This window comes from Chelmon rostratus, chromosome 19, assembly GCF_017976325.1.
Source record: "Chelmon rostratus isolate fCheRos1 chromosome 19, fCheRos1.pri, whole genome shotgun sequence".
Taxonomy (NCBI): Eukaryota; Metazoa; Chordata; class Actinopteri; order Chaetodontiformes; family Chaetodontidae; genus Chelmon; species Chelmon rostratus.
Window position 1 is genome coordinate 7,022,502 of NC_055676.1, and position 27,499 is coordinate 7,050,000.

A 27,499-nucleotide genomic window follows, 5' to 3' on the forward strand; every position below is an offset into this window, starting at 1 on the left:
TTCACAGTTTCCTTGTTTCCTTGAAGGAACTATGTTGGTTGGTAGAAACTGAAAAATAATAGTTTCCTTGAAAGAAACATTTTTTTAATCCCATTAAATATTGACATTTATTTATAATCAGTGGAAGTGTACTAACGAACAATATTTATTCTTTTCATCGAATCATTGTAAAATAAAGCAAACAAAAGAGATACACAGCTGAACCAGGTACGATAGTCCATCATAAATGGAGACAGATATACAGAAGGAAGACACTCGTTTACAGCAGGTTACATCAGAAAAGAAATCCTTTAGTCATAGACAGGTGTTCAGAGCAGAAACTCGTCCTGACAGAGATTTAAACGGAGAAAGTTCGCTTTGACATCCATAAATGCAGCAGCTGAACTGACACAGCCTGCCTGCGGTGGTTGGACAAATCTCTAGAACACATCTAAACCAACAAAGAAAGCAAAATTCTCCTGTTTCTTACCTAAAAGAACCAGTGGTGCTCAAACAATACAAATAAAACACTAAACAAACACTTGAGTGAGTCGCATCGGGAGGGCCGGGGGATAATCAGAGGCGGAAACATAAACAAATGCACTTTGTATTCTCTGAATAGATGACTGATTAGACCCGGGTCTCAACCTGGGGGACCCGATCCCTGCTAGGGGGTTGCCAAAGCTTCAGGTTTGCCAGGCCTTCTTGAATTCAATGTAAGTAAGCAGTGCTGTGAGAAGACCTTTGTCTTTGTCTTGAATATGCTCTGCATTTAATTCATTTTTGCGAAGACAACTTAATGACTTTGTTTTTGAAGTTTAGATTAGTCTTGGGATAGAAAATCTGACAGCATCATGGCAAACCCGAACCCTGAACACACGGTACATTCAAAGAGCCTTCACTCTGCTCATCAGCCTCATCCTGCATCAGAAAAGAACAGAGTTCAATCAAACAAAGAGCCAATAAAACACTGCTTAAGTGTCAGGGAGAAGAAAACACTGTCAAAAAGAGCCTATTAAGCATTATGTATGATTGTTAAAATTAAAAAAATACATAATACAGACAGAGAATTATATAAAAAGTTTCTAAAAGTATCAGGAAACCTCATCTCTCTGCATTGTTCACAGGAAATCTATGCAAAATTCATCCAAATTGCTCATTTTACACAAACTTCCTGCAATTGTTGATTCACCATTTAGGTTAATTGTACAGTTTATCCATGGCTCTCTGCTGTTATTGTCATATATTGAATATAATCTGAAATATCCAAAAAGTGTCTCTTAGTCAGGGGCCGTCAGTTTACTCAATGATAGAAAAGGGGTCCCTGAAGAAAAAGGTTGGGAACCGACACATAGTGAATCGCGTGTGCCGACACATAGACCTGAGCTACACGAAGTAACGAGCTTGCAGGAAAGACAATAGAACAGTGCTGAATAGCCAAGAGGCGGCTCATCATTGGAGTTCTGATGAAATTATAAACATAGTTCAATTACACCTGGTTGTGTCATTTAAGCGAAATGAAAACGGCAGCGTTGGACAGTGCTTGGCTCCGCAAAACAACAGTGAGGCGATAGATACGAGCGCGTATCTCCACAAACTACTATGTAATTAAATTTTGCCCTGCGGGACTCCATTAATAACTTATAATATAATGCACATTTCATTGTAGGGGGCCATCAGATGTGGGTGTGTTATTGTGCTCTGGAGGAAGCGCCTCCTGCGCTGTGTTTCTGTTCATAAAAGTGAGTGAGGGAGTAACATCAATCAGATGAGGCAGTTTTTCTATTATTATTTCTTAATAACGGTGCCTGGAATTAGCTCTCGGAAATACAGAGGTTTTAATGAAGTCGACCATTTACGTGGAAACATTTGCAAATTTAATGAATCAGACAAGACTGTGGAGGCTAGCAGGATTCTGTGTGTGTGTGTGTGTGTGTGCGTGTGTGTGTGTGTGTTTGTGTGTGTGTGTGTGTGTGTGTGTGTGTTTGTGTGTGTGTGTGTGTGTGTGTTGAGGGTGACCATCTGACCTTTGACAATCTAGCTGAGCATTCATTAACTTGATGGCTGACACACAGTTTAAGTGTGACCACTGCTTTAATTATGCAAAGGCTAATTGGCAGTGTCACACAGGTGCACGACAAACACACACACACACACACACACACACACACACACACACACACACACACACAAACACACACAAACAAACCGGCGCAGCCAAAATGATGAGATAAACTGTTTTCTATGCTTTTTTACACTGACAAGCTCACTTTCACTTGGTGTGATTTGTGGCCTTTACACGCCAACAGGCCACTGCTGTTGGCTTTTTATGAGGACGCGCATCACAATGCAGCGTCTCAGCCATCATCATCATATCTTGGGATTAAACACAGTGAAAGGATTTCAAAGCCGAGTGCTGACAGAGAGTCGAGTGCTTTATGAGAGCTTTGAACGTCTGGTCTCTGACACTGAACTGTCCATGTCATCTCCCAGCTCACTTCTCAGTCAGCTGCAACACACACTAAGACATTCACTCTTTGTGTCCTCCTTCCCCCTCTTGCTACAGTAAATCTCTTGAACTCCCCAGCCATTCATTTACATTGAAACTGCCCGTCAATCACCAGCAAACCCCTCCACTTATTAGTCAGAGTTTGTATTCATTGCTTTATTTACTTTATTTATTTATGTTGGCCAAAATTAAATGTTTTCTCAGGGGGCTTTGGAGTCTGTACAACCTTTAACACCCTCAATCCTCTCTTCTTGATTTGGATAAGGAAAAACTGCAGACACATACACTGACCACACACACTCTCTGTGACCCGCATGTGGTAGAAAAATGTACTTCCTTCGCACAGAAAACACTGATGCTGCATAACGTCCAGGCGGCACTGACGTTTCCCATCACAGCGCTATCAGGAAAACAAAGCAGTGTTGTTTTACAAGACAGGCTTGTGCACACACACACAGCGACTGATGTATCACACCGGTTTCTGTATTCTACATATGCAGCTAAACATTGGAGTTAAAGCTGCTTAAGGAACCTGAGACAGACTGGCCGTAACCAGCTTGGTTGATCTAACCTCTTTCAGACCACATTGTTATTATTACTGATATTGAACAGAAACTCTCTACCTTTAACAATAAGTCAAAAAGGAAAAGAAGGCCCTACGTCCTGCTGTCTGTCCGTTTTGCACAGGTGGATCACAGGAAAAACTCAAGCTGTCTTCCATATATGGTCAAGTGCAAGACATTGCATCAAGCCATAGCTATTTTTGATCATACCTGAGGCACATATATCAGGCTTTGATGTCAGTTGCGACCTGGGGATTTCACCTTGTGTTAAATAATACAGGATGCCATCAAAGTATCGAGTATGGATATCCAGCCCTATTCATGCAGCTGTATCTCTCAACAGAAGGACAGGAATTTGTGGTTGAATAGAACATTTTGAATGTGGTTTATTATGCCTTCCAAACAGATTCCCAAAATGTAAGTGGTTTGGCTGCTATGGCAACATTTCTGGTAAACAGAGGCTAAAAATTAATCTTCTTTGTTTATTTTTTAACCTAGTTTCTGTCCCATTGTTGGATACTGAAACACATAAAGTCCAAACCTTATCAATTTAGTAAATCTGATAGATCTCAAAACTGATGACTAGTTTTGTTAACAATTAGGTGTGTTTGAACTAAACGCTTAAAGGACCAGTGTGTAGGATTTAGTGGCATCTAGCGGTGAGGTTGCAGATTGTAAATGAATACCCCTCCCCTCACCCCTCCCTTTTCAAGCGTGTAGGAGAACCTGCAGTTTCCATGAAAAACGTGAATGGCACTCATTAGAGCCAGTGTTTGGTTTGTCCATTCTGGGCTACTGTAGAAACATGGTGGTGCAACATGCCAACTTAGTGAAAGAAGACCCGGTGCCTCTGTAGAAATAAAAAAGAGCTCATTATATACATATATATGTATATTGCCAGCAGATCCCCCTAGATCCTACACACTTTAAGAACCTTTAAGACATCTTTAGTATACACCTTGCATGTATTAAAAGACTGCAGAAGAAGTTGTGAACGTGACTTACTTGAGAATAAAATGAGTATATGAGGAATTGCTATATCCTGATCTGATTACCGATCAAAGTTGTAAATGCAGTGTCTGCATGTGTGTGTGTGTGTGTGTGTGTGTGTGTGAGTGTGAGTGTCCAGTGGCTCTTTGACAGAAGGAAATCAAATCATGTGTTCAGTACTTACATTATTCAGCGGGAGTCAAGGTCAACCTTGCAGGGCTGTTTACCACAGCTGAAAACACTGCTGCCTGCTGCTTTGTGTGGATTTATAGCTTGAGGAGAGGACAGTGGCAGCAGCATGCTGCTATCACGGCGAAAAACAAACCAGCACGCCTGAAACTCTCAACAATCTCCTTAAATTGACAAATGTCATAGTGCTGAGGCAGTCGGGTACTTTGAAAGCTGGTGATGACCTATAATTCTACAGTACGTGTTCATTCCCAAAGTGTGTTTTAATAGAAAACATTTTGCCATCCTTACGGCGTGGAGGTTAATGGAGATAGCCTGAGAGTATCTCTTATAAACATTAGAGATTCTCAGGATTCATTTTAATCGTACAGGCTGTTTCCGTTTCAGTGGCGTTAGCGTGGTTGATGATTAGCGCTGCTCATGACTTCACTGATTTTAATGAGCTTCAATTGTGCACAACATTAAGCTAATAGGCTATAATTTGTAGCAATCAGCTCCTGTGAAAGGAAAAAAAGAAGCCCATCATAAACACGGTCGGGCAATCGAGAGCTACTCATGCACTTCAGAGTAACGCTTGCAGAGAGCAGATATCTTAGAAAGAAATCCACCCTGTTTAATGAGCTAATTGATTAGTCATCTGTTTTTATGCTCTGCCTCTCGCCACGACTGTTGTGTTTGTTGACACTGCGTGAGCAGGAATGAGGGTTTTAAGTCGAGGATGAGGGTGAATTATTCAGGCTATAGTACGATGGGCTGAATGCTCATTACTGTTGTGTTTTAAAACAAAATGTGTACATAAGAGTAAAGGAGGTCACTTTTGCTGTGTTTGTCTCTGAACTTGTCATTTTCAATATTTCATGTTGCTCTACATCGTCCCCGAGGGCCCTTGAAAGCAGCCTAAACCCCCTGAGAGGATTTATACGACACCTGGCTATCCGTCTGAAAAAAAAGGCTGTTTTCCTCCCTGAATGCCTGAGAAAGTTGGCTGTGGGAAGATGCCACGTTTTTTTTTTTTAATCTGTCAGCAGCAGTGAGTTGATGTGTTTTGACAGTGTTGTTTGTGACTGATGGGGTCCTCTGTTGAATACATCCCGCTGCTGCGCCGCTGAAGTGATGGAGCTAAGAGTGACAAGCTGGCAGATAGGACACGCAGTTTCTGGTTATTTTTCTATCTGGGATGCTGTGGTGTGTGTAGTAATAAAGTGTCTTGTACCCTCTCTCACTCTTTCTGTCTGTGTTTGTGTGTGTCTGTTTGTGTGTGTACCAGACCCTTTCCATCAGAGGACACAGCTCTGAATGAGGATGATGTGTACCGGAGCCTCGAGGAGCTGGCTGAGTAAGTACACGAGCAACACCCACACAAACTCTTTGGTGTCACTGAGGAGGACTTTTCATGAATGTAGCACTTCTTCTCCCAAACTACATGCCTCAACCCTACCCTAACTTTACCTAACCCTGAAACCTAAAATTAAAACTAATCTACAACGAAATAAAATCTGCACCATAAGATTTAATGGTTGACCTTGTGGGGGACCAGTTTTTATCCTCCAGACAGCAGGCGAGTCCCTTTATACCACTGTGTAAACACATTTTTGTCCTCACAACGGATTAATAAAATTACAAACATGCACACAGGCATATCATTAAGACTGATTATTGATGGTTTTTAGCTATTGTCAGGAAACATTTAGATTTTAAAACCATGCTTTAAGCATCTTTTCATCTGGATTCGATGTTCCAGCAGATTAAAATGTTGTTGAGATGTTTTTTTTCCTGTGTCAAAGGCATATTTACTTCTTGCCTTTTACAGCTGCTCAGAAAACTGTTTTTAAACTGGGTCAAAATGCAAAAGAGCCTCTGATTATGCTGGAAATCAGAGTCAGAGTCCATCAAAGTAGTCATCTATTCACGTTTCACATTATTGAAATTTGATATCTAGTTTGAAGTATAAATAATAAATAAATATATATGAACTCCTTGGTATATAAAAAAGCAAATCTGGAGGTATGACAATCCACCGTGCATCATGTCAGAGTGAACCATGATTGCTACTTCTTCCAGTTTCCTCTAACTGCCTAATTACATAAGCTCTCTGTCGCTCTGCCCATTGCCATGGTGACGACAGCTCTGCTCTGGCTTCTGGCGTGGCTGCCTCTCCGCCCGCCTCGGTGGCTGGCTGCCTGGCTCCATGTGTGTTAGGTGGATGGGTGGGTTCTCGCTGGATGTGAAAGAGAGTCGTAGGGTTTCGGAGCTGGCAGTTCGACAGCAGCCGCTCCACTCAGATTAATGGAGAGTAATTAGCTAACCGCCCTGAGATGGGTGTCATTCATCACAGGAGATAGAGAGGAGAGCATGCGGGCTATAGATACAGCGTGTGCTCGCTGAATGCACGACTGTGGTGTTCTTTAGGGGATGAGGAATGTGCTCCTGCTAGAGGGAGAGGAACACCAGCCAAGCGGGCTAATACTGGATTAGAGTGCGATTTAGCCGAACATGCAGCCCTCCACGCTTTGAACATGGGCCCTCACTTTGACAACTGAACCGCATCTTGCACAGGCAGTGATCCTGATGGGAGTAGAGGAATTACTAACAATGTGATGATTTAAAGATTTTATCCAAAAAGATGGAATGAAAATGTGCTCCTAGAAACAAAGGAACATACAGGTGCACTTTTTTTTTTTTCTTTAGTGTGAAAAAGGGAAGGAGTCAGACTGACTGACGCGCTCATGCAGGCAATATCAAAGGGGCTAAAATCAGCCTCTTTGTTCCTTTTTCATTCTTAGTCCATCACAAAGAAATGGCACCTATATAGAGTAGCATTAAGCATACTTAATTTGTAAATTACTGCTGAAATATGCAGTGGCTATAGCGAGTGCATGGTATCCATAGCAACAAGTGCTGAAACCAACTGTAAAACAAGTGAAGTAAGGTTTATGCTGTGTTACAGCCGGTGGTTATGTCTTTAATACCTCTAACCTGCATGATCTCCTCTTTCCTTTAATGGGTTCTGGCCCCCGTAACCTTCATTGAGCTTGAGTTCATCTCTTTTTGTCTGAAGCGGTCAGTGGTGTTGTAGCCCGGTGCTCTTTGTGTAACCTTTAGGTGCACAGGGCTGGCACTTATTGAATTAATCATGCCGCTCTGCCACACGTCTGCTCTTGACCTTTTTCAGAGAACATGTATGCATTCGTTTCATTAACGGGCAGCCACATAATTGATTCATCAGCAAGTCCTGCACCTAATACAGTTGGACACACTTGGCACATAGGCCACACTAGCAATAACCCTGCTCTCAAAGCCCTAATAATAAGCCTGAAATATCGATGCATTCATAATTTACGATGAGTGCTCAAATGGACTGCGAGAGTGAAGGAGAGGACGATGATGATCGCATTTTTTTATGGATGTTGTACCATCGTCCCAGAGAAAGGAAATAATACACTGACAGGACATACGGTATCATAAAAACAACAGCATGTAAGGAATAAAACAGCAATATTGTCACCAACAATATTCAGCGTGAGAACATAAAGCCGCATGGACAACAAGGGTAAAACAACAATATAATGGCAAACAATAAAAATCAATAAAATGGCATTGTTAAGTTCAGCGGCGAGACGACAAAGGGTACTAACTGCTGTGGCAAGCAATCTATAGAAATGGATTTTCAGGTGAGATTTAAAAACCGAGGCCGTGCCAGCAGACCAAACGTTTAATGGGAGACTGTTACAGCAGCCCGTGCGGCAAAAGATCGATTCGCTTTTATCAGGAGCAGCCAAAAGACTTGAACTGGTGCACCCTCACAGGTCTCTCGAGATAGATGCAAGTCCAATCTTCAGTAATGTAGTGATGCTTCACAGTGTTTAAACATATAACCCATTGTGGAGATTTGTTCTTTGAGGCTTTTGTCGGCAGGCTGGTCTGCGCCCAGTAGCTTGGCCGAAAATCTACATGAGAATGTTTGCGGTTGGACGTGTATCGTCTTAGAGGTTTAGTGGAGGTCACTTACCGCGCTGGACGATCTCCATATTTACGATATCACGTCATAAGAATTCATGTCAGGTGATGTGGATTGAGGCTTCAGGCTGCCATTCATTGTAAATGAATGGGATTCTGCGATAGGACGCTCCAGTTTTCTGCTGAACCGTATCTGTTTGTGTCTGAGTCAGGTGGGGGCCAGCCTCTACCTAATTGAGGTCTCCAGGGTTAATGCAGTATACCTGATCCATACTTCCTCCCTCTGGCTCTGCGATATCAAGCCTTCACGTCGCTTAACTCCGAGTCCTCCCAGTCTGGAATGACTCCATCCCGGAGTTGACAAAGCATGAAATGGGGGGGATCGGGCACACTCGCCAAGGGACTTTTTCCTCTGTGAAAGGCAGACATAGATTTCCATTCCGAAGCAAACTCTGTCACAAGCCCTTTTTGTCACTCTTTGGCGGTTTATTTTGCTCCATTAATCCCTTGGGCAGGTTGACATGAAAAGTCAATAGCTTGAGAATGGATGGAGCTCAGCTAAGGTTTTATTTACTGCAAGCTATTAAGTCACAGATGTTTTAAATGAAACTTTGTATTAGCACATGAACACATTCAAAATAGATATTTTGTAGACAGACATGGGCCTGTAAGAACATAACAGATAAAAATATATATATTTTAATAGTGCATATATATATATATATAAACCAAAAGCAACAGTGATGTAACTATCTTGGTTAAGGGATTCATACATTACACATTGCCACTACCATGTCGCTATTAAAACAATTATTTTCAGCATGATTTAACATAATGCTTACAATCAAGTAAGCACATAATGCAATTCTTAAGCATTTCATCACATGAAACACATGCAGCTATACATACAAACAGATACATGTACAAGCATATACAACATATCTATTTGGTTCTCTTCACTTCAGTTAAACAGTTAAACTAACAGTTAAACCTCTTCAATTATCTTTAAGCCTTGGCATCACGACTCATTCATAGCCAGTGTCATCTTTCCCTGCTCTGAATAGTATCGTGAGTGGGCTGGAATCTGAATAAAGCAGTATGGGACATAAATCCAAATTTCGGTGGATAGCGTTCAAGCTCATACACCGGGGAGTAATTACATCTACCATCCTGTGCCTCGGGACCTACCATGCATATCTTTTGATATTTTCCTTTTTAAAGTACATTTGATTTTATTAAGCACTAAGCAGTGCTTCTTGGCTGGCTAATCACATGATATTATATGTACAGATCACTCCAAAGTGATCGGCTTGTTGCAGACTTTGTCCATTGCTGCGCCTGCTAGCGACAGTGTCAGTTGGCCAGTCTGTCCAAAATAAGGTATACTGATATAACCTATTTTTGCTCCCTAGAAGATGCTTCCTGATGACTTTGCTACCCCCGTGATATTTTTTGTTGCGTTGCCATCAGGCCAAACTTTCCATATGCACATACAGAATAATAAAATCGAATGGCATGGGATTTACTCGGCACATTTATGTTCTAGAGAGGATAAAGCTTTTTTAGTTTGATGATCACATGACCCTTTCTGTACTTTCGCCCTAGCCTCACTGATGATTATTATTATTAATCCCCCTGGGGGAATTTTTTCCATGCCATTGTTATTTCTGCACACACTCATAGGGCCACCACACCTCACCGGCTACCAGTCCACACTCTGTACCACCGATCTGTGCTGGACTTTGACAGGCCACCATTTGGTTCCCAAGCCATGGTACCTAAGTGTCAATGGTCTGAGCTCCTGATACCCCAAAACCTCACAGCCGCTATCTGCACCAATCCAAATCAGGGCATCTGAACCTGACGCCCCTCCAACCAGGATTCAGCCTACGCACCCAACAACTGCTCTACATGTGGAACCCTTCTCCGCTTTGGCCTTGAAAGTCCTTGTTTAAATAGGTGATATAATGAGGTTTAATGAATAGAAAACTCCTCAGTATGTTGTCCACCATATTTGCATTGTGAGGTACAGAGAAATATGGAACCTCCAGGGGCCTCAGGCTTTTCCTTTTTTCCTGTTTTGTTCTTTGGTGTTTTTGTTTCAGTTTATCAGCTGCAGAGATGCAGTGTGGGAGCATTACTGTGCTGTCAAGGGCCAATGCCAGAGCTCCCCACACAGTATATCACAGTTCTAACAAAAACAACTTCCTATGTGAAAAAATAACATCGCTGTAATAGAAACCTGGAAGGCAACCCAGCCTTTGGGGACATATGCTCAGCTGCTTTGATATGGTGAGTCATGCTCTGCCCACTGATGTAACTGTATGGCACTGAGGCTTGCGAGCAGAGGCTAGCGCGCCGATTGCGTGCAAACGCCCTGGACACCCTCTGGCCTGTCACTGTGTAATCAGACAGAAAATAAGACCTAATTTATGAGTCCTCAGGACTCTACTCCCACTCTCTATCTCACTGATGCACACACACAAACGTGCACGCACATTAATGCATATGAATGATTTATTAATGTCCACAAAAGCCCAAGAGACAAAAGGATGTAAATGGAGAAGTTGTGGCACGACAGACTTACTACCCTGCCAAGAAATATGTCCCTCTCGCTTCTCACTCTGTCGTTCTCATAACACACACACAAACACACACTCACTTACACTGCTAGCATTCTGAAACAGTCACCTTACCCATCAATACTTCATGCCTGAACCTCAACCATTTTCTAGCATCCAAGTTTCAAGGATTAACTTCACCATCCAAAGTGTCATCACCATTAAAGTTTAAAGCTTAAACTGGTCCTTGCAAAGATAGACAGGCACACTTCAAGCTTATATAAGTTTTTGGTTTGAAAAACAATCCCTTTTTCGTTAGCAGAAACCTTTTTGGTTCTCTGAAACCCAGTACTGGCTACTAATATGTATTGGTGATAAAGCTTACACTGATCACATTTAGATCTTGTATTGGGTTCATTAGAGTTATTTGACTTTAGGATCAATGCATATTGACGGTGGAAACCCGGAGTCAGTTAAGAACTTCATCAATGACATCGCCAACTGGAAATCAGGAGGAGCTTTCAGGAAGTAGAGGCTGCGATGATCTAAAACAATCAGGAAAAGTCGATGTGGCATGTCAGTAGTAGTATCTGATTCAAGTGTCATCGCTAATCAATAGAATAGATCCCTCTGCAAACTCCCAGTAATGTCCGTCAGGATCAATAGATAGATGATGGATGATGAAAGCCAGCAAAAAATATTTCTTATGTAGTTTTAGCATTTTCTCTTCAGTGTTCTTAAAAATTTTTATTCTTATACTGTATAAAAGGACTCCACTCTCCAACTCCTCCTCCATGCTCTCCCTGGAGATCTAAGAGGAGCCTCTTAGATCTCTCCACAGGTTGCGTTCACATCACTGCACCAGACCTCCGTCGTACGGTATAATACTGTCTCTGAGGGATCAGAGCACAATGAAGTACAACATCTGCTTTCCAAAAAAAAAAGAAAAAAAAAAAAACCCTCCCTGCCATGCAACACATCAGTCTCTGTGGAGCCTACTGTAGTCTCAGAGTTCAGAGAGGAGGTACTGATTGTACAGCGTCGGCTGGCCGCTGTCCTCCCACACAGCCTTCTCAGTATTCAACATGAGCCACTTTAACTTAATGAAGAAAGACGACACACAGCGCTGAGAGTGAACCAAGCCACCTCAATTAAAACTTCAAACAATGCCTGCACGAGCGTGACGACAAAGCTGAATATTTGATTGAGGGCAGCTCTATCTTTTCTGATTTCTGATTGTCCCCTGTTCACACAGACGCTGAAGGGAGGAATATTTCAGCAGTGATGCAGAAGGTCAATATGTTGCCATGTCACAGTGGAGAAAATCCAACAACCTGTATTTTTTGGGCTTGTGCCCATAAATGTTGTTTTAGAATATTCATGAATTAATAAAGCACATAAAATCCCTACGAAACATCCCATTTCAGGGATCTTAAAGTGAAATAAAATTCCCTGGTCTGAACCTGGTTGGCTTGATGCCAGGACAGCCAGGTTATGGCCCCCATTAGGCGAGCAGAGGTGAAGAATCTTCCCCAGGAATGCTCAAACAGAAAGGCAGACGTGCTGGAGATCACTTCCAGATACATTTGGATGAGGCACTATTTATCCAAGAAGAGGCGTCCTCTTGTCGCTTGCCCCCACTTAGGCCAGGTCAGAGCACAAAACGGCATCCCTCGAGCTGGTGGGCCGCTCAAGGACATTTAAGCAGGAAGGCCACTTGCCAAGCTTGAATCCTAGTCCTCCTTTTCTGAGCACGTGGAGGCAGAACAGGTTGGCAGATCACGTAACTCAGTAGAACTCAATCAAATCAGATCACACAGACATGATACAGATATTGTTAGATTCATTGTGAAGATATCATTACTTGATTTTCATGTCCATCCCAAATACATGTCCCCAACTAGGCTTAGAAATTAGACAAAAAGACCTTCTTAAAACTCCAGAACTCGCCCGAGAATCATTGTGTTTTTGAGTTTTTGTCAGTATCAAAGTAAAAAGTGATGGTTGTCTGCACATCTGTGGGTACATTGCAGACAGGTACTGTGAATAGCTAGTTCTGCATACCTTTAATATGTAAAGTGTATACAGCATTATACATGAGCAAGCATGCAATTGCCAAGGTTGAACCCTTGTCCTCCATTATTTAGCAGGCTACTCTTACCACATTTATTTATTTACAGTAGTTAATCTTTTATTTCCTTTTTGGTGACCTAAAGCTTCCATATCAGTGTTAATCAACTCCATCGATTTGGGATCCATTGCCAGAGTGTATCCCTGCTGAGGCTTCTCCGCCGCCTCAATGAGTTTTCCAAACAACAACTGCTTTCATGGAGCCCAGGGAGGTACAGTATGGCCTCCCAGAGTTTGAGGATCTTTCCCAGAAGATGCTCCTCTCCACAGTAACTGTCTGTGCTCTGCTGGCTCCTTGCCTAATTAAAGGTCACTTAGCTAGCTGGGTGCCAAAGAAGCATAAACATATTAAAGGGAAATGCCACTCAGTAAAGGAACTCGGTGGAGGTTTTGTATTGTTATGTATGTATTGTACTGTGTCCCCTCGCCTGGACCGTCAATATCACTCTTCAGGCAGGGCTCATGAAAGATAATGAGCTCGCCCTGGTTTGTCTGCTCAGTGCTTTCAGCTGTCAGAGCAGTTTAAAATGGACACATGAGCCTTTTGGACAAAGTGAAAGGATTCGCCCTTTGAGTTCGGCTTGTGTCCTGATACAGCTGTTCGTCTCACTCGTGTGTGCGTGTTTTTCCCCAGTGAGCATGACTTGGGTGAGGATGACATCTACGACTGCGTGCCGTGTGAGGACGATGGGGATGACATCTACGAGGACATCATTAAGGTGGAAGTACGACAACCCATGGTGAGAACGTGTCACAGTCTCTGCCCTTTTATCATTGGGGATTTTTTTTGTCAGTTACTGATGATGGGTGTTTGTCATATTGTGAATCTGATGCGTCCTGGAGGTCTGAAGCATTGCATTTTCACCTTAGACGAAGACGCCTGTGTCCATTAGACAACATTTAATTTGACTGATTACGAAATCTATTTTATTACTAAAATCTGTTCTCTACTACCAGAAAGGACACAATGAACATATAGTGCTAAGAAGAAAACACACACTCATGTGTGTCTGTGATGTGCATTGTCAATGTCTCTGGGGCCATCGTCTAGTATTTGCATGACATCTCAACTCTTAACGCACTTCGATGCCTCTTACATAACCGGTGATAAACTTGACTTCTGACTTGCACTGCTTTGCCTTTCCCAATGCTGCAGATCAGATACATGCAGGTGAGTGCCGCTGTGCTTGTGACTCACCCCACCCCGTCAGCAAACTCCCTCCACCACCCCATTAAAACAAACTCGCAGCATCCCATGAGAATGACCTGCCAGTTAGATTACTGACCCGTGCACAGGGGAAAGGGAGAGCCCATCTGGGGTCTGACTCAGGGCCCGCTAGAGACATTTGTGACTTCAGCTCGCTGACTGCGCCGTTAACTGACGTCAGCAGTGACCACCAGCTGCCACACAGAACCTCAACGCACGAGACAAATAAACGTTATCCTGCTGGCTTAGAGCCCTGCTTCTGATTGGTTGATTACATGCTGGATTGGGGCCTGGACTGGACTTGCATTTCTGTATTTTTAGCCCCAGTTTTTGTATTATCAGCTCTGGTCATCAGCAGTCAAATCTGTCCCAGATGGCTCAGTTAATTATTCCACAGTCAGGCTGCTCATATCACCACCACGGCATAAAAAATCTCGATGGAAATGAACCCTCTGTCTATGTCTTTTTTTTTTTATACCATGATCATTTGGGTGAGTCACTGACAATATGCATTACAGTATATTGTTCTTACAGAGAAACACGTGTATATATACTCACGTTCGAACAGGGAGGCCTTCTCAGACATCAGGTCTCATGAGACACGCTCTGTGGAGATAAGTTGGTATCTTTTCCCCATCCTCCAGTGCACAGCTATAAATGAAAAACCATTTAGTCATCCACAAATGCATACATATGCCTTGTTCAGCCTGCCCACACATTCAGTGATGCACCAAAGCTCACCGGCTCACACACCTTCCTCTCTCAGTGTGCTCAGCCGGTGTGGGTGAACATTTTGATCTGGCTCTGGAAATGTTCTGCTTTAATTAAACACACGTGTTTTTTTTTTTTTTTCTTTAAATATGGGATGACCTTGTAGCTCCTTAACTGCGCATTGTGTTTGTTTTTTGTTTTTTTTTTCTGACCATGTTAGAACACAGTTTGAATGTGTTTTTCCTTTTCTTCTGGCGTCTGTCATTTCCCATTCATTTTCAGACAGTATAAAAAAACAATTAGCAGGATCCAATCAGTTTTATACCCAGGACTCCCTGGAAAGAGGCACTGATAACGAGTGGATTATCCTGCTGAATGAAAGTAAAACAGACTCTTGAAACCTGCTTGAGCCTTGTCAGCTCGGTCAACATCAAGTCATTAGGGTAGCATGGCAGTGCAGTTGAAGTGTAAATTGACTGGAAACGTCTGCACTGCATTATCTCATACAGATAATGGAATATGATGGATTACACTGCTATGTAAAGCGAATTTCATGCTAATAGATTTCATGTTGCTTGGAAATGAATGCAAACCAATGAACACCTGAAATGGTATAAAATATGTTACAGTTCCTAAAACGCAGCAGCACAGTTTGGAAAATGCTTAGCTCTGATAACATATATGCTTTGGGAATTGATTGAAACAGCCCTGACTCATTATATTTCCTACTCTCACCATAGAAGATGGGTATGACAGAAGATGACAAAAGAAACTGCTGCTTAGTGGAGATCCAGGAGACTGAAGCAAAGTACTACAAGACTTTAGAGGACATCGAGAAGGTGAGTGTCACAATATGCGTTCATTCGGTCGAGCGCGCTGATATATGTGCATTTTTATCCTGGCTCAAGCGGTGGCGCGTCGGAGTTTCCTTTTGTCACTTTGTCTTTGTCGGTGTCTCAGGCCTGTGGGCCGGGTCGCAGCATGGAAATGTCAGCTATTGGCGGAGTCTTTTGGGAGCGCAAATGTCACAGGAGCTGATCGATTCGGTTATTATTGGCTCAGTCCCCACAGGAGACGCTGATCCCTGGGGCTTTAAGTATAGACCCGCACATCACAGACGCAAGGACATCTATACATGAACACACACACACACTAGCAACAAGTGTTGGGGAAGTTTCCCACAAAACATTATACATTATTTTCTTCCACAGTCCCTTTATGTCTTCCTGTGTTAATGCAGCACACTACTGCAGACAAGTGCAAGCTGCATTCGTGTAAAACAGCAAATCCTGTATGCTTAAAGAATCCTAAACCCTCTCTCTCGCACACACAGACACACACACACCATCTCTCTCAGTGCGATAATGAACCATTGTTGAGATCAGCGCTGCTAACGCATCAGTTTCCCCGTTGACAGATTTCATCCGCGGTTTGATGGAACGCCACAAATCACCCGCTCCGCTAATTTCATTAAACTAAATGTGTATCCTGTGTTTCCCGCGTCAGGCCAACACGAGACTAAGTGAGAATAAATAACCTTCTCATGACCAGAGGACTCGTTAAGCTTAATTGAGTTGGGGTTAATAAAGCCTGTCATCTCTCCGTTGCTTCTTCGTTGATCTATTTGTTATTATTATGATGATGGAATGTGACAACCATAAAACAACGTTAGTGGAAGAGTAGGCAGGTTTTTCTTCTGTAAGCAGAAGTAAGTGTAGCAACCAGAACAGCTGTGTCGCATGCATTTATACAATATAGCCTGAAATTAAATACCCATTTGTTTTTTCAGCCTTTTTTTAAGCCTTTCAATTACATTTACAGACGTTTGCGCTGACTTCTCTCTTGTTTCTCTTAAGAATTACATGATTCCATTGAAGCAAGTCTTGACGCCACAGGACATGGAAGCTATCTTTGTCAATCTGGAGGTGAGTAACCGCTCGAGCAAGGAAAATGATGTCTATACAGCACGCCTGGATGTGTCACCCACCGAGTGAATAATTCAATATGTGTATGGCTGGCTGAGTGAATGACAGGGTGTGTTGTATGTATTCATATTAGGGGCGTATCGGGATGCAGAGTTCACTGTTCGATACGCGCTGAGATTTTAGTGTCACGGTTCAGTGTGTTCAGCACGGCGGAGGAAAACAAAAGATTTCTTTTCTTTGTTTTTGAAAGACTTGAACAGTGGATCATGGTCATGGTCGATGATCAACTTACAAGAGAACAAAAAGCAGCGTTTCAATATTGCGGCAAAAACTGAACTGAACACTTCAAGGAACATCATAGCAAGGACTCTGAGCATTGGCTTCAATCTTCAGCCTTGTAAATGTAAATGTACTCAGCTGCAAGGCCACCACTCACTTCCCATCCAATGCACTCCTTACTATCCTGTGTTTCTATAATTTAAGTAACTGTTACACCACCAACGAAAGGATAGAAATGGTATTGGATGGGCTAACTTGGCTAAAGCCTTGTAGGAATTACTCCTCTGTGCATTAGAGCCTTGTTGTTATTTAAATATATCCTGGTGGCACAGATTGGCAGGTCCCTTCATAATGAAAACAGCCACTGTTGTTTCAGTTGAATCAATCCCACATACACCGTGTATTGGGATTGGAATCTGGGAAGTACTGATGTACTCTTTACTCCACGGATGTCATTTCATAATCGCACGATCTGTCCGCTCTCCAACCAGGCTTTTCCATGACCTGTCGCTCTCCACAAACGCTACACATATAACGTTTGGGGCTCATGCACTCACTAAACTCTGCATCTGCTGCGCTGCTGCCTGCTTTCAGAGAGTAATTCCGTCCGCCTCCCCGGCCTCCTCCTGCATTAGCATTTAATCGCACATGAATTTTGCATCTTTCTTTATGAGTTCATGAGTGCTTCAGAGAATCACATAAGCAGAGCTGCACTGCCAAACTTAAATGCATATCGCTGCTAAGTGTCCAGACTGAAATATATTAGAATATTAATTAATCAATGAATCATAGGGCATACCAAGCTAATATATAAGGAACGTCATGTACCGGACATAAGTACCATTGCACACCTAATGTCCTGTATGTCTATGTATGGAACTGTGTGTAGAAATATGCATTAGAGTGGATGGATTCTAATGTTTATTGTGATCTTCACCCAGGATGTAATCAAAGTCCACTTTGCCCTCCTGCGAGCCATCGACCTGAACATGGTCAGTGGAGGAAGTGGCTTGGGCAAGATCTTCCTCGACTTCAAGGAAAGGTTAGTAACCTGAAATTTGCACATGCACGAGCTCTTTTTCGGGTTACGTTGTTTAGTAGGTAGAGTGCTAAAATCTCCTTGCGGTTGAGAGGAAGCTGCATTTTACTGCCCTTGCAAATTCAGGAGGCTGCATCCAGTTAAGTATCCGCAGGTGAGTCGCAGGATTGCAGGGATTAGCCGTCACAGGATAAGTCAATTGAAACAAAACATGTTAGAGGAAAAAAGCTGAGAGAGCATGTAAGCAATTGTTCCCCAATCAGCCAAAACGATCACAGTTAATCCACTCAAGACTGCGTTGGCTCCTATACAATTGTCTCTCCTCCTATGCCACCTTCTCAATGTGTTTCTTCTTTTTCATCCAGTGCCTTTTATCTGTCATGGTAATCATAGTTTTATTTTCTTAAAACAAGTGAAAAAAATCTCCAATCAACTTGTTTCAAGCATTTGCTAAAATTGGCATTTCGAGTGCAGCCACCTGCCTTATCTATTTCAAGACTGAAAAATCTTGAAACAAGTACAGTTTATTGGAAAGTTAATAAAAGAAATATTCTTTCTGCACAGGCGGATTGTTTCACTTGTTTTACCAAAGTGATGTTTTAGGAGTCTATTATGGACAGAAATGACTCGATATGAAGGACATTTCTCTGTTGTGGGGAGTAGGAAAGGCTGTGAGCAGGGAAAGCTGAGATTTATTTGGAAACAGGGTTTTCTCTCAGATGGAGCTCTATCTTGCCCAGCTGCTGAGCAATGTGTGGATAATTCCCTGAGCGGAGCAGTGATTTGCCTCCCTGCTGTGCGGAGTGTGGCTCCCTCAGGTAATGGTAATGATGGTGATGATAGGTTCTGGCCCCGGTCGTGATTCCACACACAGCCTAGGATATGCCACTCTCCTCGAATGATACAGCCATTATTGCAAGAGTGAGTCACACACCTCACTGTGTGTGTGTGTACCTGTTCTTGCATACATAAGTATGTATTATATTCCTCTGCACAGTGATCCTGTTAGCACACATGCTTTTTTTCCTCCTCCATCCTGAAACAGTCACGGTATTTCTTTGGGCGACGTCAGTTTGCATAGATAATAGGCTCATCGCGGGCCTCTTCCTTAAGCCTAGAGGGCCATGTAACACAAAGTTAGTGTGACACTAGAGACTCCTTTCCTACTAATAGATAGAGGCATGCACATACTCTCTCCCTCTATCTCACACAAGTGCGCGCACACACACTCCTACAGTATCTCCTTCCTGGTTCAGCTCATCTGACTCCCTGATCTGGTTGAGCGGTGGCTGGATATCTTTATTTGCACGCAATCCCAGATAAGGTCAAGCCAGCCAAAGGTCCCTGTAAGGGCCTTGTCGCATGAAAGCTCAGAAGATGCATGTGGAGTGAAAGAACAGGGGAGGAGGGTTAAGCAAAAGCAGTTGTTTCTACAGTTCCATCAGCTACGTTGTTGATTGAGTAGAGTAAACCATTTTTCTGAAGGTTGGGGTTAACACACTAAAGTATCATTGTATGCAGTAACATTGACATTTCCATTTATTAGAACTGAGGGCCCCATACCTTGAAAAAGACCAGAGGTACACACATAGTCTACCTGCTTGTTTTGTACTGGATTAAAACCTTCTATCTTTGACAGACTTACTTTCCATTCATAAACAAATTTGCTGATGACATAACGTTCTTTGTTAATATTTACCTTTACTGACATTCTCCAAATTGCAGCGCAAGGTTATTTTAAGAAAACGGTTCATTAGATTTGCAGATTTTGTGCGTCACAGGCTTCGACTCCCCACGTGTGATTGACATGTATACCTGCCTCATTATGAGCCACTGCGGCGCCTTGTCTCGCTGTGGCGATAAGCAACTGTGACCAGGGGATTTGGACTCACGCAGCACCGCTCTCATCAGGCATCTGGGCGCTTTTCCTGAGGACCTGGCTTGGCATAATTAATTTGGTTATCTATGCTTGTAAGTCCCTGTGACCTTTACAACAATGTGCTTGTATATTTCTTGCACACGTCGGTGCGAAAGATGAAAAGCTTTTTTTTTTTTTTTTTGTTCTTATTTGTCATTGAACTGAATGCCATGCTGAAAATGTCACCGGTTTATCTCGACTACTTCTCAATTCTTAAACAGCCAGAGCCCAGCTGAATGGAAGTGCACTCAGAGGAAGCGCCATAAACTAAACGGGCACCTAAGTACCCTCTTGTTGATACCCTCATTTGCGACATTCCCAAACTCATTTCCGGAGTAATCTGGCTCCCTGATATCCTTGCAGTGCCTAATCATGGCTGCACTATGAGCCTCTTTATTGGAGGTCTTTGGTCTATGTTCTCCTCCATTTGCTGTGTGCTGGATATGTTGAGTGGAGGTGAGGGGGTCCCAATGCCATGTGTCAGAGAATATTAGCTGGCTCCACAGCCTGTCACTTCTGGTTTGCTTGGAGATTTCCTCAGTCGCCTGGCTCGGCTTGCAGGGCTCCACAAGGGCGGGGGTGAAGGCCCAGGGCGCAGTTACTCAAAATTGCATTTTCTGTGAAATAACATGCACGACAGCATCCTCATTATGAAACAGGCCAGCACAGCAGGGCAACATCACCATCAATGACAAGAATATAAACAGCAAGTTTTTACTGCACCAGCAAACTCCGCAAGCCAAAAGAAAAAAAGCTGTTTAGAGTTTTCTGTACTGTTTCTCGTCTTCTTCTCGCCTCTTGCACCTGTATGGAAACTTCTTGAATTTTGGACTGCTATTTATTGTAGAATGTGAAAAGTGAAACCGTTCCAGCTGGCTCTACTGGCAGAAGAAAATGTCATCTTTTATAAGAAGTAAATAGTTCAAATTTAAACTTGCACCATCAAAGGCAGGGAGGGAGAAGAGTGCAGGCTTGTAAACAAGTACCTAACCAGTGCAGAGTTTAAAATACCTTTTAAAAGTCCGCTTTGTGGATGTCTAATGAGTAAGGAAATGCAGCATATTTGTAGGACATCAAGGATACACCCAACACATTTTGGGGAATAACATGCAATGTAAACTTACATTTTGTTTACCACAATGTCCACAGGGCATCGATTTGCCCATCCTGCTGGCTGTCCTGGCCCATAAGCCAGCTTTGTCTTTATTGTCAGCTTGAGCGTGCAACAGTGCAATATTAACAGTTTTCATTTCATTCAATATTCTGCATGAAATGTTTCGAGTAATGCCGTGATCATTTCATTCCCTTGTGGAGGTCACAACATGTTCAATGTCCAACTTCAGAGTGACAATTCTTTTTTCTTGTATATTCAATATAGCCTTTTAGAATATTCAAGCAGAGATAGAAGGAGAAAACAGGATATGGTGAGTCATTACCTCCCACAGCGATGTGTCCAGACGTGAATTGGAGTGTGCTTATCACCATGTCACGGGCTAATTATAGATGACGGGGCAAAGAGTGAATGCATGGTGCTGTGTGCTTGTGTGTCATTAGCCCTTTTGTTCCACTGCCTGTCTCAGTGAGGCGGATAAAGCCATCGACGAGCCTCAAGTCTCAAGTTTTATTAAACATGTAATTATACAACTACTTTCCACACAACATCTATAGATCAGGTTATTCAGCTTGTTGCATGAATGATATTTTGGTGCCAGAGGTTGCTTCCCTGATGTTTGTATACGCTGAAGACCTATGAGGTATGTTTTTTTTTTTTTTTTTTTCAACCAGAGTCCCTCATCCTCTGTGTTAAGTACAAAATACTGCATTATTTTGCATCCACACTGGCTTTTACTCTTGTCTTTTTAAGATGCTGAAGCCACAACTAATCCTATAAGAATATAGCAGGGACACAGCTGTACTAGAATGACCCTTTTGTAATGGCACACATGATGCACATCTGTGTTTCCCTGCAAAAACATAAGCACTATAATAGTATTGTATCTTTCTGGGCTCCATAAATTAAAGTCACGAATGAATGGTACCTGCCCACCGTGCAGTGAATGGCTCAGGCCCGTCCAGGACATGGTCAAAACACCCAGCCCAGCTACACTTTGCCACTGCCAAACATCTTTCTACTCCCTCACGAAAAAAGAGGGCCTTGCAACAAAATCCATAACGCTTGCTGTCCTGGCTCTGCAATGGTGGAAGGAGCTCTGCATTGACATCAGGACAGCAGAAACTCTGCACATCTTCCACCTTAAACTGAAAACTCACCTGTCCAGACTGTGCGTTGGTCCAGGAATACTGAAAAAAGGGAAGGACACATTCCTCTGTCATATAATCACCATATAAAGCTGTGAGGCTGTGAAAAAAAGTTGCCTATGTATACATCCAGATGACACTGTGGTTCATTTCCGCTATCTCCAGACAGCAACATCAGGCCCTTTAGCTGCTAAATGCTCCTCTTTCTTCACCAGCTAGTTGCTAACTCTGTATGCCTGCTAATTGGTGCTGAGCAGGTAGTGTATAGTGGGGTTATCAGAGCTTGTTGCTTGCTGCTGCTGGAAACGAGGCTAATGAAAGCACTGAGACTGAACTATACAATGAATGTGCAGTTATAAGAGGTTATAAGGCCTCCTTGTTACAGTGTTGTGGTGCTTGCTGCCGGGTTGGACTTGGGTCTGTTTGCTGCAAGTGAAAACTTTTCCTGAACGGAAAGTGAACCCTCAGGAAGTAGAGAATGAGCTGCTTGCTCCAGGCACACAGCGGTACTCATGAAAAGACATGTACTCACAAGCCCACACACGCACACACACATTCAAGGATGGCCTTCTTTTAAGCTCAGCCAGATGAGCAAACAAATCAGTTTTTTAATCATTTTCATTCACTTAGCTCTTGCCATTGCTGAGAGAAACTCTCCCTTTGAGGAAATTTTCCCCATTAAGGCCACGCATTGATGAATATAAATGAGCATACAAACAAGCTTCATTATATGTAGCCTTTAGACAGTGTACAACAAGTCCTTTTCTTAGAACATATCTCAGAAGAAGCTGCTTATCTGTAAACTGGTGGCCGACTCAGAGCCTACAGTCATGGTTTAAAACCTTCGCTATTCAGAAACCGTGGGTGGATGTGTTTGCGATGTACTGCAGGGCAAACTGCTGCATTCAACTCAGGGCTGGCTTCGATGAATGTAGAGGAATTGAAGAGAGCATCCCACAACCTGCAGACAGTTGTGAAAAAGGCTATGAGGCGTTGCAAGGCCAAAGCGGAGTCCTGGTTCCATCAGTCAGACATGAGAAGCATGTGGCAGGGACTGAAGACAGCGGACCACAGAGGGAACAACCTTCTCATGGTGACACCTCACTGGCAGATGAACTACGGGCCCCACACAGCAGAAGTGACCATCCCGGAGAGGAGAGGGTGATCACAGTCTCAGGCCACAATGTGAGGAGGGCATTTAGGAGGGTAAACACCTGGAAGGCAGAAGGGCCGGACAGCTTCTCCTGTTGTGCCTTCGAGATCCATGCTGACCATCTATCAACGGTGTTTATGACCACCTTTGAACACTCCTTGGCCCATTCTGTTATCCCCTCAACCCTCCAAAAGTCCACCCTTGTTCCTGTGCCCAAGCTTGCTCGCCAAACTAGCCCGAATGAATGACACCTCATCCACCCTCAGCACTCCCACCTCTGACCCAACACCATTATAAAGTTTACTGATGAAACGGCTGCAGGGGATCAAGCCTGTAGAATCGCAAAGGATTCCATTTGAACTGTTGCGATCGGGGAAGCGATATTGCAGTTCACCTCCACCCTTCTCCACCCATCCCTTTAACATCTATACCACATTTAAAATTTGCACATTATCCTGATTTTTACTAGATATATTAGAGTGTGTTTTTATTCTCTTCTCTTGTTGCATTTATGGTATTTTTTGATATTTAATATCATATACATACCAAACGCAGAGCAATAAGCATTTAGCTGAACAATGTAGAGATACATTTAGTCACAAATAAAAGCTTGAATCCTGAAACACCCTTATTTTGTTCATCTTAACCACATCACACAGTCTTGCGGCTAAAATTCCGCCATTCACATCAGAAGCTTGAGCCCTTTGCATTTCTGTCATAGAGCAGCTTCTTAAAAAGAAGAACTTCATGTCACAATGTGTCCTGATGGCTTATATGATGGGTGCCTCTGGATCCGCACTGCACAGTCCGCCTGCTGTCTTATAATTGATCAAGGACCCATTAATCTCAATCACTCTGTCGTCCTGAAGGGGCGGGAGCTTGAGGGGAGCTGTCTTCTCGAGTGTGGATCAAGTCTTAATCAGGGTCTTGTTAGCCCAGGGCCACTTTAAGCAGGGCAGGAGCCTCACTGCAGGGGGCATGTAGTCGAAAGTCCTCCTGGGCTCCAGTGAATCCCCAGTGATCATCGGTGGTGGAGCTGTGTGGAGCGGAGAACGATCAACCGATGAATGGGTCTGACAGAAACGCTGCTTTCAAGAGGAAGATTTTGGGTTCAGCGTTCTGAATTCCGCCTCAGGAAAACATGACACCAAATCACAGTTTCATAGGCTCAACATTTTATAGAGCAGAATTAGTCATTTAAAGAAATGCGTCTGCATGAATAATGGACATTCAGTTTGCATCAGTGTGTTTCTGGAGGACTGGAGTCAAGCTGGAAGCATTTGTAAAATCGTCACATTTCAGAAGCTGGAACTTGCAAATCTTTGCCATTTTTTTGTGAAAATTTGAAAAACTATTAATCAATTGACTAAATGATAAATTGACTACTTGTTGCAGCTCTAATTCTGTGCATAATTAGCAATATGCACAGAATTAATTGGTAATTGTATTTTCTCCTGTTATCTTCATTATTTACTGTACAGTAGACAATGGACTCTGTCCTTCTGCAGCAGGAAACAACTTCTGGCTTTTCTAAAGCTTCTTATGTGATTATACTGTTTACATTTCACTTTATTTATAACCACTTTTAATTGTAACTGAATTTTCCTGTGGGCACCTGACCGTTCTATCTCATCTCAACACTTCACTAGTGGTTCCAGTTGTGTGGCTTGTAACGTAGCTTGTAGCTGGGAAAACTAAGTGTTGTCTGCCAACAACATGCTGCCAACAATGTTGTTTGGCGAGTGTTGTTTGAGTGACACTGTGTCTCGGTGCTCACCTTGAACCTGCACCCCTTCAGTCCACTTTCTGTCTGCCTCGTTTGTCTCTGTGACACACACACACACACACACACACACACACACACACACACACACTTACACCACATGTGCAACCATGTGTACAATTTGGCGGTCACACACACATGTTTCCCAGAACAAACAGCAATAATTCAGATCCGTTGACATGGTTCGTAATTAACTTAATTAACTGTTTTTCCTCTATATATTTTGGGGGGCATTTCCTCAGTGTTGTGGAGGAGATGACTCCTCAAAGAATGCGTGGTCACACCCCAGCCATACAGTGGAAATCAGTGTAAACCAGATGCTGCTTTAAGAGATGTGGGAAATTGTCAGTGAAACTGTGTCAAGAACAGTGAGTCTTATGTCTATGAAACTTTGAGTTAAGCTCACGACATTTCGGTGTCTTTGTGTGAAGTGGAGAGCAGGAATCTTGTTGTAGTTTCATTCCCTGCTGTTCCATCACACAAACTTTCTCTGGTCGGTCTGTTTGCAGCGCCGCTCTTGTCTGCATCACAGATCTATCAGAGGCTTGATTAGACTTCAGGGTGCCATCTCTCTGCAGCGCCTCGCCCCGCTCAAGATTCAGATTAAGAGACCGGAGTGCCAACTCTACGGGGGTGGGAGGGAGGGTGGGGGTTCGCCATACACCAGCCGTGCCAATGCCCTACTTTGACTCAGTGAGTGAGCGAGAGGAATGTGTGCCACGTGCACTGGCATCCTCCAGGCAAGATGACTTTGAACTTCCTCCCAGCTGAACCCACAGATCTGTGTCAGGGTCCCATTGTAATATCTAATGAACACAGCTCATGTATCCTCGCTGCTCGAAATTAAGAGATTTTTTTCCTCACACGCTGATAAGAGGAACTCTGCCGAGCAGCTGATATAAGGCAGCGTCTTTCATTAATGCTCTGTGATTACAGCTTATTGGCGAGAGGATGCCCCCTCCAAATAGCCCGAGGACCAGAACCCAGTCATTACTTATTCATGGTATTCACATATATTCCTAATCATAATACATGTATTCACATATTAATTTATCTGCCCCCCTTAGTACCAAATGACTCTGAGGCTGACCTCTCAAATTGTGTTATTAATCTTAATATTAATGTGCAGTTCATTGCCTAAAGGCCCTAAGCTAATTGTGGACTCAAACAGCAATCTCTTTTGTCTGTACATTTCTACAAAGATATGACACATTTCAAACATTTTGAAAATGAAGAAGAGCCTCATTAGTCCTTATTAAGCCTCTTTTTTTTTTTTTTTGCATTTTCACCATACCCAAGGCTGTGAACAGGTTTCATGAGTCTTGCAGAGAATGGGAGTGTATCTGAATAAAAATCTCAGCCGTGGAGTTTCTTAACTGTCATCAATCTTTCATCGTTTAGAGATGGAACATTTGTAAGATGTGTTCAGCTGCAGAGGCCCTTGTGGGAAGGAATGTGGTTAACAGCTCAAAAATGAAAAGTAATCAGCAAGCGAGAGACTGTGGTTATACTTGGCTTTTCAATGCTTTAGATTGATGGACCAGCTTAGGTCTTTACTCAGGTTGCTTTTACAGCTTTCTTTATTTTTTAGGAGGCATTGTGCTTGGGGTCATAGAGAGCTTTCAGAGGATGAATGGAGGTGTGTTTGTAGTGATAAACAGTGAGGTGTTGTGGATTGTGCCCACATGACTGCCCAGTCTCCTGTAGAGTATAGACATAACATGATTGTGACTAAATGTGGACGTAGTTCATCTTTTTGGAGCACGATGTGAACAGGCCTGGCAGAAGGAGCCATGACCAAACATTTACCTACAGACATTTGTGGTGTTTACTTTGTCAGAATGTTTTCTTTGCTCTCTGCGTCCCCTGAAGGACATCGAGCTGTGACTGCGTATTGAGATTAACAGCTGCTGTTGAACTATGTCCTTTAGGTTGCTGATCTACGGTCAGTACTGCAGCCACATGGAGAACGCCCAGAAGACACTGGATGAGGTGATAGCGACGCGAGAGGACGTCAAGATTAAAGTAGAGGTAATGTCCTTCACCACTCACCCCAAGCAGATGACAACCCGCTGATCTAGCACATGTTCGTGAAAATAAGACATTACAGTGTTGCTTCGTTCTCAAGCTGAACAGAAATGTGGAAACAGGTTGAGTTCAGCACATCTGGCTGCTTATGGAAGCTTATTTAATTTATCATGTGCTGTCATGTACTATATGATAGTAAACCCAAATGTTTAATGTGGATAAACTAAGCTATTTGAAGATTTAATTGAAGTGACAATAAACGACAGGTTACTCAATGGTGGAACTAGTTATGGTTTGCAGCCTTAGTTGTCATTGTGTA

The 27,499-nt window shown here is 42.9% G+C and overlaps 1 protein-coding gene across 5 annotated transcripts in view; it reads left to right on the top strand.

Annotated features, from left to right (window-relative positions):
* The window catches only part of vav2 (vav 2 guanine nucleotide exchange factor), a 190,019-nt gene that overhangs the window by 138,091 nt on the left and 24,429 nt on the right, over window positions 1-27,499 (top strand). For 4 of the 5 annotated variants that reach the window (XM_041960488.1, XM_041960486.1, XM_041960489.1 and 1 more), the window contains exons 4-9: window positions 5,498-5,566; window positions 13,513-13,618; window positions 15,537-15,635; window positions 16,653-16,721; window positions 17,942-18,042; window positions 27,084-27,183. In XM_041960488.1, coding sequence (XP_041816422.1) covers window positions 5,498-5,566; window positions 13,513-13,618; window positions 15,537-15,635; window positions 16,653-16,721; window positions 17,942-18,042; window positions 27,084-27,183 — 544 coding nt within the window. The remainder of the gene's footprint in view (window positions 1-5,497; window positions 5,567-13,512; window positions 13,619-15,536; window positions 15,636-16,652; window positions 16,722-17,941; window positions 18,043-27,083; window positions 27,184-27,499) is intronic. The other variant, XM_041960487.1, reaches the window with a different exon arrangement.